The sequence below is a fragment of the Panicum virgatum genome, chromosome 5N (assembly GCF_016808335.1).
Source record: "Panicum virgatum strain AP13 chromosome 5N, P.virgatum_v5, whole genome shotgun sequence".
In the NCBI taxonomy this organism is placed as follows: domain Eukaryota; kingdom Viridiplantae; phylum Streptophyta; class Magnoliopsida; order Poales; family Poaceae; genus Panicum; species Panicum virgatum.
In genome coordinates, this window is record NC_053149.1 from 13,908,363 (window position 1) to 13,922,428 (window position 14,066).

General features: G+C 45.5%; 2 protein-coding genes across 6 annotated transcripts; one reads left to right on the top strand and one right to left on the bottom strand.

Annotated features, from left to right (window-relative positions):
- Positions 1–1,096: 1,096 nt before the first annotated feature.
- On the top strand, positions 1,097–5,370 carry LOC120671919. Of its 5 annotated transcripts, none has more exons than XM_039952182.1 (5): positions 1,097–1,442; positions 2,770–3,211; positions 3,306–3,340; positions 3,461–4,406; positions 4,871–5,370. In XM_039952182.1, the coding sequence occupies exons 2-4, from the start codon at positions 2,869–2,871 to the stop codon at positions 4,382–4,384; spliced, it is 1,302 nt and encodes a 433-aa protein (XP_039808116.1). In that variant the 5' UTR covers positions 1,097–1,442; positions 2,770–2,868; the 3' UTR covers positions 4,385–4,406; positions 4,871–5,370. The 5 variants fall into 5 exon arrangements, with proteins under 5 accessions (XP_039808116.1, XP_039808117.1, XP_039808114.1 ...); XM_039952183.1 differs by lacking the exon at positions 4,871–5,370 and having other exon boundaries at positions 1,141–1,442; positions 3,461–3,490; positions 3,597–3,831; XM_039952180.1 differs by having other exon boundaries at positions 1,146–1,535.
- Positions 5,371–6,253: 883 nt separating this feature from the next.
- Positions 6,254–12,093, bottom strand: LOC120671920 (NAC domain-containing protein 74-like). The gene is made up of 5 exons (XM_039952184.1): positions 11,810–12,093; positions 10,223–10,400; positions 9,525–9,802; positions 8,868–9,290; positions 6,254–7,408 (listed from the first exon to the last, which is right to left on the bottom strand). Exons 2-5 carry the CDS (start codon positions 10,386–10,388, stop codon positions 6,692–6,694), a joined length of 1,584 nt encoding a protein of 527 aa, XP_039808118.1. The 5' UTR covers positions 10,389–10,400; positions 11,810–12,093; the 3' UTR covers positions 6,254–6,691.
- Positions 12,094–14,066: the final 1,973 nt, after the last annotated feature.

Genomic DNA, 14,066 nt, shown 5'->3' on the forward strand with positions numbered 1-14,066 from the left:
CGGCGGCGGAGTTCGAGCTTGCGTGAGCCGGCCGCGGTGGCAGAGCTCCGGCCGCCTCCCTTCTTCCTTCCTCCTCGACGACGGGCTTGCCGGCTGCCGCCTCCTCCTCCTCGCTGCCTCCTTCTCTTCCTCGTTTCCGCCGCCTTGGCCGCCTCCTCACCTCCCTGGCTCACCCGCCCCAGGCGCGCGGCGCTGCGCGCCATGGCCTCGAGCGGCAGTGGCGGCCGGTGCGAAGCGGAGCAGTTGGGAGCAGCGGTGGCGGGAGGGCCGGGGTGGTTGGAGCTGCCGGCCTCGGGAGGCGGTAGGGGACGCCTCGCTCGTCCCCTGGGAATCTCAAACAGCGGCTCGTCCGCGACGATAGCGTACGCCCTTCTAGTACCCGCTGCGGACTTTTTTCCGCAAAAATGGTACCGGAGGGTGGCGTAGTTCCTTTTCCCATGCCCACTGCGGAGAGCCCTACGAACCCCGGCAGCACTTGCTAGACGTATGGCCCACAAGGCAGCGGGACAGGCGCCCTCCGAGTTCCAGTCCAAAACCATCTTAGGCCGTGTTTAGATGCATAATTCCAAATTCCAAAATATTTTTCCGGCACCTGCATGGAGAGTTAAATCTAGACGAAATAAAAAACGCATTGCGACTGCTGTCTGTAAATGGCGAGACGAATCTAATGAACCTAATTAGGTTGTAATTAGATGCTAAATTGCTACAGTAATGCTACAGTAAACAACCTCTAATGACGGATTAATTAGGCTCATTAGATTCGTCTCGCGATTTATAGACGAGTTCTGTAATTATTTTTATAATTAGTCTATATTTAGTACTTCAAATATAGAAAGATACATTTTCAAAAAATTTACAGCTTGCAACCAAACACGACACAAACACCCCAAATGCACATCAGACAGGTGGACGCTGTGTACCCGAGTCAGTGCAGGTGGGCCCGAGCCCGAGACACGCTAGCTGGGCACGTGGTCCAGCGGTCCAGTGGCCGCGGACGGAAGCGTCGCGAGGCACGGTCTCGTGTCCACTCCGTCGGGTGGGCGGAGCAGTTTCGTTGTCGCTCGCAGGCCCGCGGCGCCACCGCGCCAGGCGGAGACCGAGACCCATTCCCACGCGCGGGTTTTATACCCGCACAGCCTCACTCCCTTTCTCTCCCCTCCCTCCCTCCTCCGCCCTCTCTCTCTCCACCGTCGCTTCCCCTCCCCCGTCCTCGCAATCTCACCTCCCGGGACCGCGAAGCCCCCCACAACCCTAGCGGAACCCGCTCCTACCCCGACAGCTCGCGGCGGCTGGGGAGCGGCCTCCGCGTCGGGCGTCAGCCGCCGCCGAGCGGTGCCAGATCCGGGACCCCGCGCCGTTCGGCCGGGGGCTCTTCTTCGGCGACGGCGCGGTCGCTGGATGCTGGTCGGGCGGATCGGGGCCCGACGTTCGCGTGATTCGAGGTAATTCCCGCGACCTACGGGGGGCGCCTGCTGCGGTAGGTGGGGGTGGGAATGGGGAATTCTGGTGTCCTGTCCAGCCCCGCCCGCGGGCAGGTAGTTCCGGATGACTTGTGGGTTTTATAATCGGTGCTGCCTTTTCATCTGCTATACTAGTGATCTCTGCTGCTCGAATTATAGTTAGTGTGATATATATTTATTCACCTAACCTTTCGTGCTAGTTTCTGCCACAAATTTTATCAGATAGATATACCACCATTATTTTGCTGATTTATCAGTTCTTATCGAGTCTTTTGGTTAGGAATCGATGCAAAATTTTCACGTCCAGAATAATTGTGACTTGAAAGAAGCATAACCGTGATTTGGCGATGTATTCTTCACTTCGTATTGTATTGGAAGGGTGCGGAATTTCTCTTTATTTTGCTTCGATTCGATACCAGAAATAAACTATTATACTTTTCTATCCCACTGGTTTTTCATAGTGCGTATCCAGCAGTGAGGACAGATGTAGATGCTGTTGTGTTGTGTGGGAGGAAGAATCTGTGGCTTTGAGTGTACTTCAGTTTTGGAATGGCTTGATGCTGGTATACCTAACTGCTGCTTTCTCCCCCCACACATGTTCACCCACTGTAGTTTGCCTGCTTCTCTAACTGGTGCCTTCAATTATAAGCAAGCATCTATTTTTCATCTCTTTTCAGTTATCATGAATAAGTGAAGTGATTGCTTTATGGATGTTGATGTTTCCACCTGGAAGTATTTATGAATGGCATGAGGGATCCTAATGAATTGAAAGCATGCTAGTAGTTGTCTACCTCCATTTTCTATAAAATTTTATGTAAATGTACGAGGCTGTGAGTTTCATTACCTGTTTTGGATTGGTAAAACCCCATCTGATCATTCATGTCATGTTATTAGGCTCATATTTAGTTTATGATTCTCTTTTGTCCTCTTCCACTGCCTGTCTCCCAGGTCCCTTCGTAGTCCAACCTCTGCAGCAATGAAATTATATGCCACCCAAGTCATTGTGGGTAGCATTTCTAGAACTGTAAAGGTTACAAGATTGTCACATGCACTTTTGGATTTAACAAAGCTTAGTAATTCCAATCATACCTGTTCTTCATATAAGCCTGCTGTGGATGCCCCTTGCCTTCTGTTTCAGAATTGCTTTCTTCTTTTTATGTGGTGTCCTTAGCTCACTCCGAGGGCTTCTAAGTGTAGACTTAGAGTGCACCTGGACCTGTCTATAGTACATACTATCTTCTTCACATTGGGCCTTTGTCCATTTCTTTGTTGAAAATGACCTTATTGTTGTTATTTTCTTTCTGTACAGTTAGGCAACGTGGGGTTGTGATGTTTGATTCACATGAATGAGCTCAGAGCATCTGATTGATAAAACTATCAGCATATTAATTCCCTTTCTTTAAGAAATATGGGAGCTAATTGCTGCATTGCTGCAAAGGAGAGGACACAGCCATGCATTACTCCAATAGAAGTATCAGCATACAGGAATGTAAGGCACTCACCATCATGGAGCTTTCGATGGGACAATCGCACACACATAGAAGACATAATGGAAATCCCTACTCTGTTCTCCAACCATAGCAGTGGAAGCATCCGGCCTGAAACCAAGAGTGGTTCCATTGCACCAACTGAAGGCCTTTCTAATGGAAATAGCCTTGGAACTAGCCCTTCTGATGTGTTTCGCAGGGCGAAGTGGCACAAATCTGATAAGAAAATGGAAGCTCCTAAGGCTACAAAGGCTGATCCTCATGGTAAGAACAATTTTCATGAAACAATCCTTTTAAGCTATTTTGTATTTCCCAACCAGCTAGACACTTTTTTTTTACTGATTTCTGCTTTTCTCAGCCGCCTGTTCCACAGCAAGTAATTCGTCCCTTGAGGTATGCATCATTAAGCTATCTTTTGCAAAAAATTAGTAGTTATTACCATCTAGGTTTATTGTACTCCTAATGCCACTGCATTTGTTGTCCAACATTTTCATTTTCCAATATGTTGTGCAGGTGAAGCTTTCCAGGAAATCATTGGACATGGTAAGTGTTGCTTCAGATTTGAAGACATCAGCATCTGTTCCTTCAACACCACCCTTAGTATCCAGAGCAGATCCTTCATCCTCCAGGGGTCATTTGCAATCAACAGATTCAGATTTGATGAAGAAAGCACGGCGTTCACCAGGATATCAATTATACAGGCAGGTCTCGGATAGCAAAATTCCATCTCTCAGATCTCTCAACGAAATCAGCTCTCCTGAAGGAAGACCATCCTCTTCCATGCTCTCAGTCTGTAGCAATGACCTGTCAGCAGCAGGATCCCATGGCGAGTCATCTGATGGTTGGTCAATGCGTACGTTTTCTGAAATGGTTGCGACATCCCATAGAGAGAGGTGGTCACTTGACAGTGAGCTCTTAGGATCCATTTCCAGTAAAATGACAAGATCAAATGCTTCAAATTCTACAAGCCTTCCTCCAGACCAAGAGGTGTGCAAGCTGTGTTTGAAATTGTTAAAGGAAAGATCAGCTTGGAATGCTCAGGAGCTGGCTGTTGTTGCTGTGTTGTTGTGTGGTCATGTTTACCATGCTGACTGTCTCGATAGCATAACTACAGAAGCTGAAAAATATGATCCACCATGCCCTGTATGCACGCACGGGGAGAAATGTTCAGTGAAGCTATTTGGGAAGCTGGAATCAAAGATCAAGAATAAGATACCAAAAGATGTGGTAGTTGATATTGATCTAGATGGAAACATTAAGCACCAGAAGAAAGGCAGAAAAGAGCCCAGGTTAGGCACAAGTTCAAGCATGAAGGTCCCATTTAGTCGTCCATTTTTGAGGAGGCATTTCTCCATTGGCTCTCGGCCACCACGGTCAGTCTCAGAGACTGATTCAACAAGAAAGAAGGGATTCTGGGCAAGGCACTGGAGAGAGTAGCATAGCTTCCAATCGTCATAAGGTGAGCTGCTCTCCATTTTTTTGTTCTGCAAGTTCAGTTTCAGGTAGTAGGTACTCCCTCCGTCCCAAAAATACTGTTGTTTTAGCCTTCAAAATTTGTCCCACAAAGAGTATTTATTTAGCTTGCATTAAGATTAATCTAATTCAAACAATACCAAGTATAGAGAAAAAGTTATATAGAAAAGAACATATAACCAATCAAATGCTTAGCAGATTCTACTTTTCTAGTTCCAATGCATATGCATTTATTGAGGATCCAGGAAACTAAATAAACAACACAGTTTCCAATCACAATTGCTATAGTAATTAGGGGCAACAAGGTCATTTCTTAGGATGGGTAATGTGTCTGAAATTTTCTAAAAGAACAGTCTTTTTGGAGCGAGAGAGTAAGATACTAGTTTTATTCTTTTTTCTTTTAGGTTAAAGTGGATAGCTTTATTGATCCATTTTGTGTTCTTTTCACAGGAACGATCTTTAATAGGAGGTGAACTCCCTAGCATGCAATGGAGACAAAACTGGTGCAAGGGCTGTCGAGCAACCAACATATTTGGAAGTTTCTCCCAGCCATCATTTCGGATACTGGTGCGCCGAGCATGCTAGGGCAGGCCCCAGGAATTCAGAATAGTAGAATAACAAGGTTTCCTATACCATGCGAAACCAGGGTCGTTGTAGGCCCTGGTTGCAAATTAGTAAGCAGCAGGTAATCTAACAGAAAAGGGTGTGGCCTTCCAGGATGTAGGCCCAATGCAGGGTTGCAAGATTACATAACCCAGCATGCTAGATTACTTATTGTACTCAGCAGTTGTTTTTGTATGATTGGCTATGACACCTATTGTTGTTTGATCGTGTGCGTTTGGTGGGTTGAAAGCTTCATAGAGAATTCAAATGGGATTTGAGTTCAAAAAAAAAGAGAATTCAAATGAGATTTTCGCTCACGAAATGCATATGCTGAATATTCATGGTCACGAGCTCCCGCTGATTTTTATGGTTATTGAAAATGCACCGTGCAAGTGTTTTAATCTGTAAGTTGGATCACTTATTCAAGCTAAATAATGGTTTTTCCACCCGTTGCACAAGCTGATGATCAAGGGAAAAAAACATGTTAACTGTTACAACTCCAGCTCTGCCGTTTGCAAAAGATATTCCCCGGGAACTCGTAAAAAATCTTCTGTGTCAATCCTTTGGAAGATATAAGTAGCTTGTGCAACAAACCTGTTTGCAAAAAAAAAAAACCCCTCCGGAATTCAGATATTTCCTTTCTCTTGAACTCGCACAAATCTTTTGGGTTGTTACGCTCTGGGACTGGGACTCGCTCGTACGAATATTTTGGCTTTGTCCTTGGGAAGATGAAACAGTTTGTGACGCAAACGAAGCTGACTTAACACGCGTTGTTGCTTGATCACTGTTACATTTTTGGGAGCAAGATTTCTTCTACTACCTTCGTTCCAAATTATAGATCAAATTGCCTTTTTTAAATACATGGTACTTCCTATATATGTAGACATAATAATGTATATCTAAATGCAAAACAAATGCTTTATATCTAGAAAAGCTAAAACAATCCATTAATTTTTGGACATTTGAAACTGAGTAGTGGAGGGAGTAGTACATAGTATCCCGGGATATCAATCGCATCTTTTTTTTTAACCATCTGTCCAATAGTTTTAAGCTTCTTGTTAGCACGCAAGCAGGCAACTGCAATAAAGCTTAAGGCAACCAGAAATTAAGCCATATGATACATACAGTACAGCCTATTTGTCAGACTTGCAACAGAATCCGAGCGCATTACGTATGTGTCTGTTGCCAAATGAGAGAATAACTGAATCAAAATCATGCAGATCTGTGATAGATGAGCACAACGCAAGGTATAGTGTTATAATAGTCATCCACTAGCCATATAAGCATGGTTCACGTTTACAAATCTCAGGATAAACAGTAACTGTGGAAGTATATTTTTTCCTTTCCTCTTTTTTGACAGGCACACATAGCAGTAGCTAGTCGAACAAAAAGAACTTCATATGTACAGCACCATAAAAAACTGGTGGAGACAGCTGGGGTTAGTGGTTGCACCAATGTCCACAAAAGGCCAGCAATCCCAGTGACATAAGCTGAGGAACTCAATTACTATTCCAGTTCAATGCAAGTAAAGTCAACAAACTACTGCAAGGATGAAGACGGGAAGATGCTACTACCGTTCCAAACATCCTACTGGTGTAGAATCGCCCAAGCCGATACCACTGACCTCTACAGCTAAAACTAAGCATGCCGATGTATGCTGATTCAATGTTATAGGCTGGCACCCGAACGGTGGTAATGCAGTGCTACAGCAGCAGCAACTCCAACCATGAAGATGGCGAAGAGTATGTATGCCTTTAATCCAGCTGATGAACATCTGAATGCATTCTTTGCGCCCCTGAGATATCCTTGATTGCTGTGGCCTTCACCTGGCTTGGCTGCATCAGATTGCTTGACAGAGGTGGCATCGTTTGCATGTTTCTTCTGGTGCTCAACACTAGTCATGAGATCAAGACGACGACCACTGTTATCTGCAAACTTCATAGTCTGGTTGATGGATTCAGAATTACTTGTAACCATCTTTTTAATTCCAAGCTGCAATTTAATCCTACCAGGTGCTGGTGAAATGTTAGCAGCAGATGCTGATGCGCTACGCCTTCGTACTGTAACTCCATTGTCAATATTTCCATTTGACAGACTGGACTTGTTGTTTTCCTGGTCCAACTGCAATTCATCCTTCAGAGTTCCATCCCCGAAGTTGTTTGGAAGCCCCATCATGTGGTAAGCTTGGTTGGTGGCAGAAGCTTCTGACAGGAGGCCAGCTGGCTCCAAGAACATATTATTACTGAAGTCATCAATACCAGGAAACACCATATTGTAAAGATCATCAGGAAGATCATCAGTGAATAGGTAGTCTGTGGCATCTGTCCCATCCTTGATAGGGCTTGCATGGTCTGGTCCAGTCTTGGGAACCACACAACCAGTATTCTGCAAGGAAAACAATGCAAAGGGTGAGCAAATTTAGGGACCAGTCAAAATACCTTAAAGCATTGCCAGTACAATGACAGAAAAACAGTTGATGATTCAAAATTTTCATGGTACCAAGAAAAAAGATGTACTAATTTGAGGAATAAAGGGCATCTGAAAACATACTTGTAGGTCAAGGTTTAGCTACCCAGTGATGATTTACCAGAAATCTTAGAACATCAACAAACAAAACACTGACTTGGCCATGTTAAGTTTAAAATGTTAGAATGAGGATTATTGACTACTTAACAAGTTACGAACAGCTTGCAGTGATCGGGCTGACATTCACTCTTGATGTTTTTGCACACAGATGCATTATGTTGAAACTTTTTGTGAATGGTTAGTTTTTTTTCATATTTACAACAATATTATGCTAAGCTAATATATACTACATCAACTAGCAAAACCCAATCAAAATTTTGGGCACCATGTTGCAACATGCTAGAGCTTAGTGTCCCACTGTCCCTAATCTCTTATTAGTCAATCAGTGATCATGAACTTGCAATTAGCCAATTAGCAATTTAGTACCAAGACAAAGTAGGCCTGGTGTAACTAGGATTAGAAAACATTCTTACATGGAAGTGACTAATCGATATTCAGCACTCCCATGGAAGAAGTGCTTTTATGCAAAATCTTGCCCAGCGCCCACCATCTACTAGTCAGCACACACAATTAGCATCTTACTTTGTGGTGGCTCGAGTCCATCAACTAGGCTCCAGTGCCTACCACTATACAGTACAAGTGCACCTTGGTGAGGAAACACATGCCCATGTTGCAGGCTTATCGTTCGCCTCTAGATGTACACTAGCGAGCGCATTTGCTTGTGCATGCATATGGGACTTGTGTGTGCACCTACCTTACTGTTTGTAAAGGAAAATTCTAATCTATAATAAGTCTGTTAGACACCAAGCAAAAATGTTGGCCTGTAAATTATTCAGCAGCTTCTTACCCATGCATAATCACTTTGCGCAAAGGGGGAACCACATAAACCTTCGCAATGAAACATGGTTCAATTATTTAAAGTAAAATACACTGGTGGTCCCAACACTTTTTCATGGTACCACCTAGGTCCCTGAAGTATTAAAATGTAAGATCTTAGGTCCCTAAACTTACTAAGTGTGCAACTCGAGGTCCAAACCTCTATAATCAACATCTAGTCATCTAGTAGAGCATGAAGGTGACGGGAGCAGAGGTGGCCTGGTCAGCAGTAGAGGGAAGTGGGGAAGTGCGATGGCTATGTTTGCGTGCCATAGTTATGCACTGATTAGGGTGATTTGGACCTTGAGTGGCACACTTAGTGAGTTTAGGGACCAAGATATTTTACTAGTATAGGGACATGTATAAAACCAGGAGGAAAGTTTAGAGACAGCCTGTGCAATTTACCCAAAAAATCAAGAGCTACTGCAAGTGTCAGACTTACCGATGATTCAGCATATTGCTCAGACAGAGGTAGGATGGCACAACCAGTATCAGGTAAAGGGTTAAATGAAGGTGAAGGATCCAGCAATTCTTCCAGCCATTCATCCAGTTCATTACTACCATTTGGAGATTCTTTATCAGCAGTAATGGATGCCATAGCAACATCATTTGATTCGCCTGCACAGATGACTGAGGCAGCAGCATCTTCTGGCTTAACAACTGACATAGCAGCATCTTCTGGATTTAAAACTGATGTAGCAGCATCTTCAGGATTTACAACTGATGTAGCAGCATGTTCTGGCTTTACAACTGATGTGGAAGCATCAATTTGTTGCTGATGATGAGGGTTCCTGTCGCCCGCCTCATTATCATTATCCAATGCCCAGTCACTTCTTTTAGTAACACGACAGAGAACAAAAGCATCCTGAAGAACAAGAAAAACTACATCAGCATACTGGACCACAACTCAGGCAACAAAATATATGATAATCACTTATAACCAAGCAAGTTGACTGTAAGATGGCTTGAGGGCACATTGCACATTAAATCCTATAACATGTAAATCCAAAGGACAAGATCTAAAATATACTTGAAATATCATTTTATGAAACCTCAATTATTACTCAGAAACATGTAATTACAATTAACAGTATAATACCTTCATATCGGGGCTGACTTGACATTCCTTCTCATCTATGTAGTACTCGTGCATAATCCATTCAGTGCGTCTACCAGAGGGAGGCCGGCCTGCATGAAAAACTAAAGTCTTCTTTGTTCCTAGAGTTCGCTTGTTCAGCTTTATGCCTCGGTCCTTCCCAGTTGATTTCCAGTAACCAGCAACTGTTGCCCTGTTTGACCTAGAACCAGTAGGGTACTTCCTATCACGAGAGGAGAAGAAATGCCACTTGTTGTCCTCGATTGGAAAATTGCACTTTGCTGCAGATACCATTGGAACTCAGAAGATCAGGAAATATGAGGAATTGAGCCATGCGATAGAGAAAAACATTTAAATTGCACTAATAAGTGATGCAAATAGCAGAAAACTTCATCCGCAAAGCTAAAGAATGTCATTCGAGAAAAAAAAAAGAATGTCTAGATAAACTGGATACAGATGGAAAGCAATCACATTAAAAAACAATGAAAAGCTGCATCAGTGATAACATTGATTAAAAGATTTTACTTGTCTAGATGTCTATGATTCACTAGGACATTATGACTTGACTTCAGAAGATTCAAATTTTTGTTAGGAAAAGGAGACACTACATCTAGAACCAATTGATAGATGAAATTTTACATAAAAATCTCCAAAGTTCTCTATGGACCCAACTAAAAACTATGGAAACATGCTCAACCTACCAGGTAAATCCCATGGTTCGTGCTTGTATATATCCACCTCTGGTATAAGATCGTGTTCAATTTTCTGGCCATGTATTTTCCTCTTTAGATAGTGACCAATGAGTTCGGTATCGGAAGGATAGAATCCAAATCCTGGGGGCAGTTTCATATTACGTAGTGCTTCCATTTTACAATATATCTGCATTAATAAACACAAATATAAGCACAAGCATGATCAGAACCATAATAATTCAAAAGTATTGAACTGTCCAATGATTTTCGTAAACAATCGTGCATGCAAAGGTGGAATATGCATTGATCTATCGAATGATATCTATTAGCAATCATGACTGCAAAGGCAGATCTCATTAACTCTTCCAGTAAAAGAAGTTCTTGGGGATTTTGTTCTCAACACAAAGCAGATTCTTCATAGTTAGAGCAGAAAAGCACAATAGATTCAGTTTTTTCCCTCTTCTCCTCTTTATTACTTTATATTGAAATTTCTTTCCAGTGGAATAGAATCCACCAGAGCATCTAATCAAAGAATGAAGATAATTGCACAATAGCAGTTCCATGAAAGGATCAACCGCATTGTATTCACACAAAGAAGCATTTTCTGCATATAGTGTCACAAAAACCAAATACTTCAAGGCCGAAGGGGCCAAAAATCTATTTCTAAGGAACCAACAGATGTGACGAGAACAATATTTCCCTCTAAGTGCATGTTCTCTTTATCATACTTGATAGATGTCACTATGTCACGGACACCATGAGCAACGAAGCACAGCTTGAGGCCTTCTAAATGCGTGTGCCCACTAAAAATCTGCAGCCATGGGATATAAACATAAAAAGTGCCACTGCTTTGCTTGTTCATGCTCTCTGTAGTCTCTAAATCAGGAATAACGTCATCGTCTAATTTTTTCAGTCAACTTGTAACCCCACAAGTATCAGACACTCGGAGTGCCAGTGAGAGCAGTTATCCAGAAGCAAGATTCACCGAAAATATTTTGCGAATTCGCAAGCAGGATCACAAAATCCACAGCGAAAACACCACGGTCTAAGCAGAGCTCTCCTACTTCTTCCCACTGCCGGAATGCAACAGAAGACGAATCGCCAAACCATTGATCATCGTCACCGCGACAAAGAACAAACATCGCAAGGAAGGAGACGATCGAGAGGCACCCGGATTCAGGATCCCCCATTCGGTGGCAAAACCAGCAGAAGCCAGGACCCCTGATTCCGCACCGACGAAGAAACCCCGGCCCGTTGAACACCGCGCCAATCAGAAACGAAAAAAATCCCCCCAAAAGCCACTCCGAAATGATCCTTCGGTTGACGGAAAACACGTCTTCGACGCAGGATCGGCTCCCCAAACCTTAACCGGCCAACGGGACGCGGAGAACCCTAACGGAACGAATCCCACGCCAACAAGCGCTTCCCACCCAAAATCCAGCACGACGGCCGCAGCGCGAAGCGCCGCGCGGTGGCCCCGTACCCGCCCCACAGCTCCACGGACGCCGCCTAGAGCAGGGGAACCCCAGCACAAACAACCGCGCCGCACACCAGACGAACAGGCAAAGGCACGGCCGAGGACGGGGATGAGCTCACCTCTGCGGATGCCCGGAGGCTACGCGGCCGATCGGGCCCGACTGGCACCAGGACGCCGGCCGGGGAGGGGGACGGCGAAGAACCCGAGGCGGGCGCGTCTCCAGCGACGCCCCCAGCGGACGGCGGTCGGGTCAAGGCTGCTGCTGCTGCTGCTGGGAGTGGAAGGCTTCCCTCAGACGCCACAGCTCAGCGCGCTAGCGGTAGCGGGCGAGACGGGGATGGGAGGGGGGAGAGAGCGAGACCGCCGATTGGTTGGGCGACGCGGACGAAACAGCCGGGATGCGACGGGTGCTCCGGCTCGCTTGCCCGCGTTTTTAACAACGCGCCGTGGGGGGTGGTCGCTTGCTTAACGCGGGCGTCCTGGGAGCCGGGCGGGCCCCGCGGGTCGTTGGTCGCCGGGCGAGCTGGGATCGGACGGCGGGGCGCGGGCATGGGGGTCGTGGCCGGGCCCTGCGAGCCGCTGGATGCGAACCCGATCGGCGATACGCTTCCGGTAATCGGGTCCCAGGCGCCGCGGCCGGCTCGCTGCCAGGTGGGGGCAGGGGGCCCGGCGCCGGGGCGGAGACTTGACTTCGTGTCTTGTGGAGCAAGTCTGGGTCAGGAGGATAGGAGTTATGAGCCGCCCGGCTCCGCCTCCTCCATCGGTGCCCGTGCTGGCAGTGGCGCGTCTGGACTTGGCTCACCGGTCGCCACTGCGAGTCTGTGACGAGGAGTGTGCGGTGTTGGGCCAGTTGCCTCGTGCCCTCGTCAAGTCCATGAACTAGCCGGCCGTCACTTCACCACTCACACTACATTCTTCTGCCATGCTAAAAGTGGGATCCAGATAATCATAACCTTGGCCCTATTTAGATCCGATGGGGGTTGTAAACGCAAAAAAATTTTGCAAAGGAATCTAGTTAATTTGAAGTACTAAATGAAGTCTATTTGTAAAACTTTTTGCACAGATGGGTTGTAAATCGCGAGACGAATCTAATTATGCTAATTAATCCATGATTAATCAATAATTAGCGGATGGTTACTGTAGCATCACTGTTGCAAATCATAGATTAAGTGGGCTCATTAGAATCGTCTCGCGATTTACAGCCCATCCATGAAAAAAGTTTTGTAAATAGACTTAATTTAGTATTTCAAATTAGCAAGATTCATTTGCACTTTTTTGCGTTTACGGCTTTTTTCGTTTAGGGGGAACTAAACAGGGCCCTTATCTAAGTCAAGAAAAAACTAAAGAAGCACATCTTGGGTCTTGTTTAGTTGCGATGTGTAAAATTTTTAAAAGAACATCTTTCTACATTTGAAGTACTAAACATAGACTAATCACAAAATAAATTACAGAACTCGTCTGTAAATCGCGAGACAAATCTAATGAGTCTAACTAATCCATCATTAGAGGTTGTTTACTGTAGCATTACTATAGCAATTTAGCGTCTAATTACGGCCTAATTAGATTCATCTCGCGATTTACAGACAAACTGTGCAATGCGTTTTTTATTTCGTCTAGATTTAAGTCTCCATGCAGGTGCCGAATTTTTTTTTGGAATTTTGAACTTTACAATTAAACAAGGGCTTGATTTTTGGAACCACCCCTTTCAGTGTAATAAATCGGGAATCCGGGACTTATATTTCAACGTGGTCCAGGTAAAATTGTTCGTGATTATATGCATTTTTATAGCTTATAGGCATACGGAGTACGCAGATCAAAATAAATTTTCCCAACAACACGTAAAAACAGTAAAAAAAGTTCTAGTGCTAATGCGCTTATGGGAGAGCCTTTCGGAAAAGGTCTACCTGCATGATCGACGGCCTTCCCGCCCTCCGTTGGCTTCTCCGTTGGACGACGACCGTCCGGCTTTGCAGATGAGGATGACGCCGACGGCGGCGGCCAGGCGGACACCGCAGTCGCGCTCTCCGCAGCCGTAGGTGACGAGTTCTCTTGTGCGCCAGCAGCCAGCTGTGGCGCAGCTGTCGTGGGCAGATGGGCGCGTGCCACGTAGACTCGGTCCGACGAGGGGCAGAGGTACAGCTGTCGCGCCAGCGGCTGTACCGTCCGGCCACCGGGCCGCGGGCGGGACCGCGGGAGCAAAGGGCAAAGGGAAAAGGCGGAGAGGGTCGGACGCCGCGTTACCTTCGACGGCTCCGGAGAAGAATGGGAGAGCATCAGCAGCCATCAACGTCGCCGCCATCACATCACTAATCCCCCTGGTTTCGCGTACGGTGGGCAAGGAAACCGCCCGGGCGGAAAGCGGAAAGAGGCTTTGCA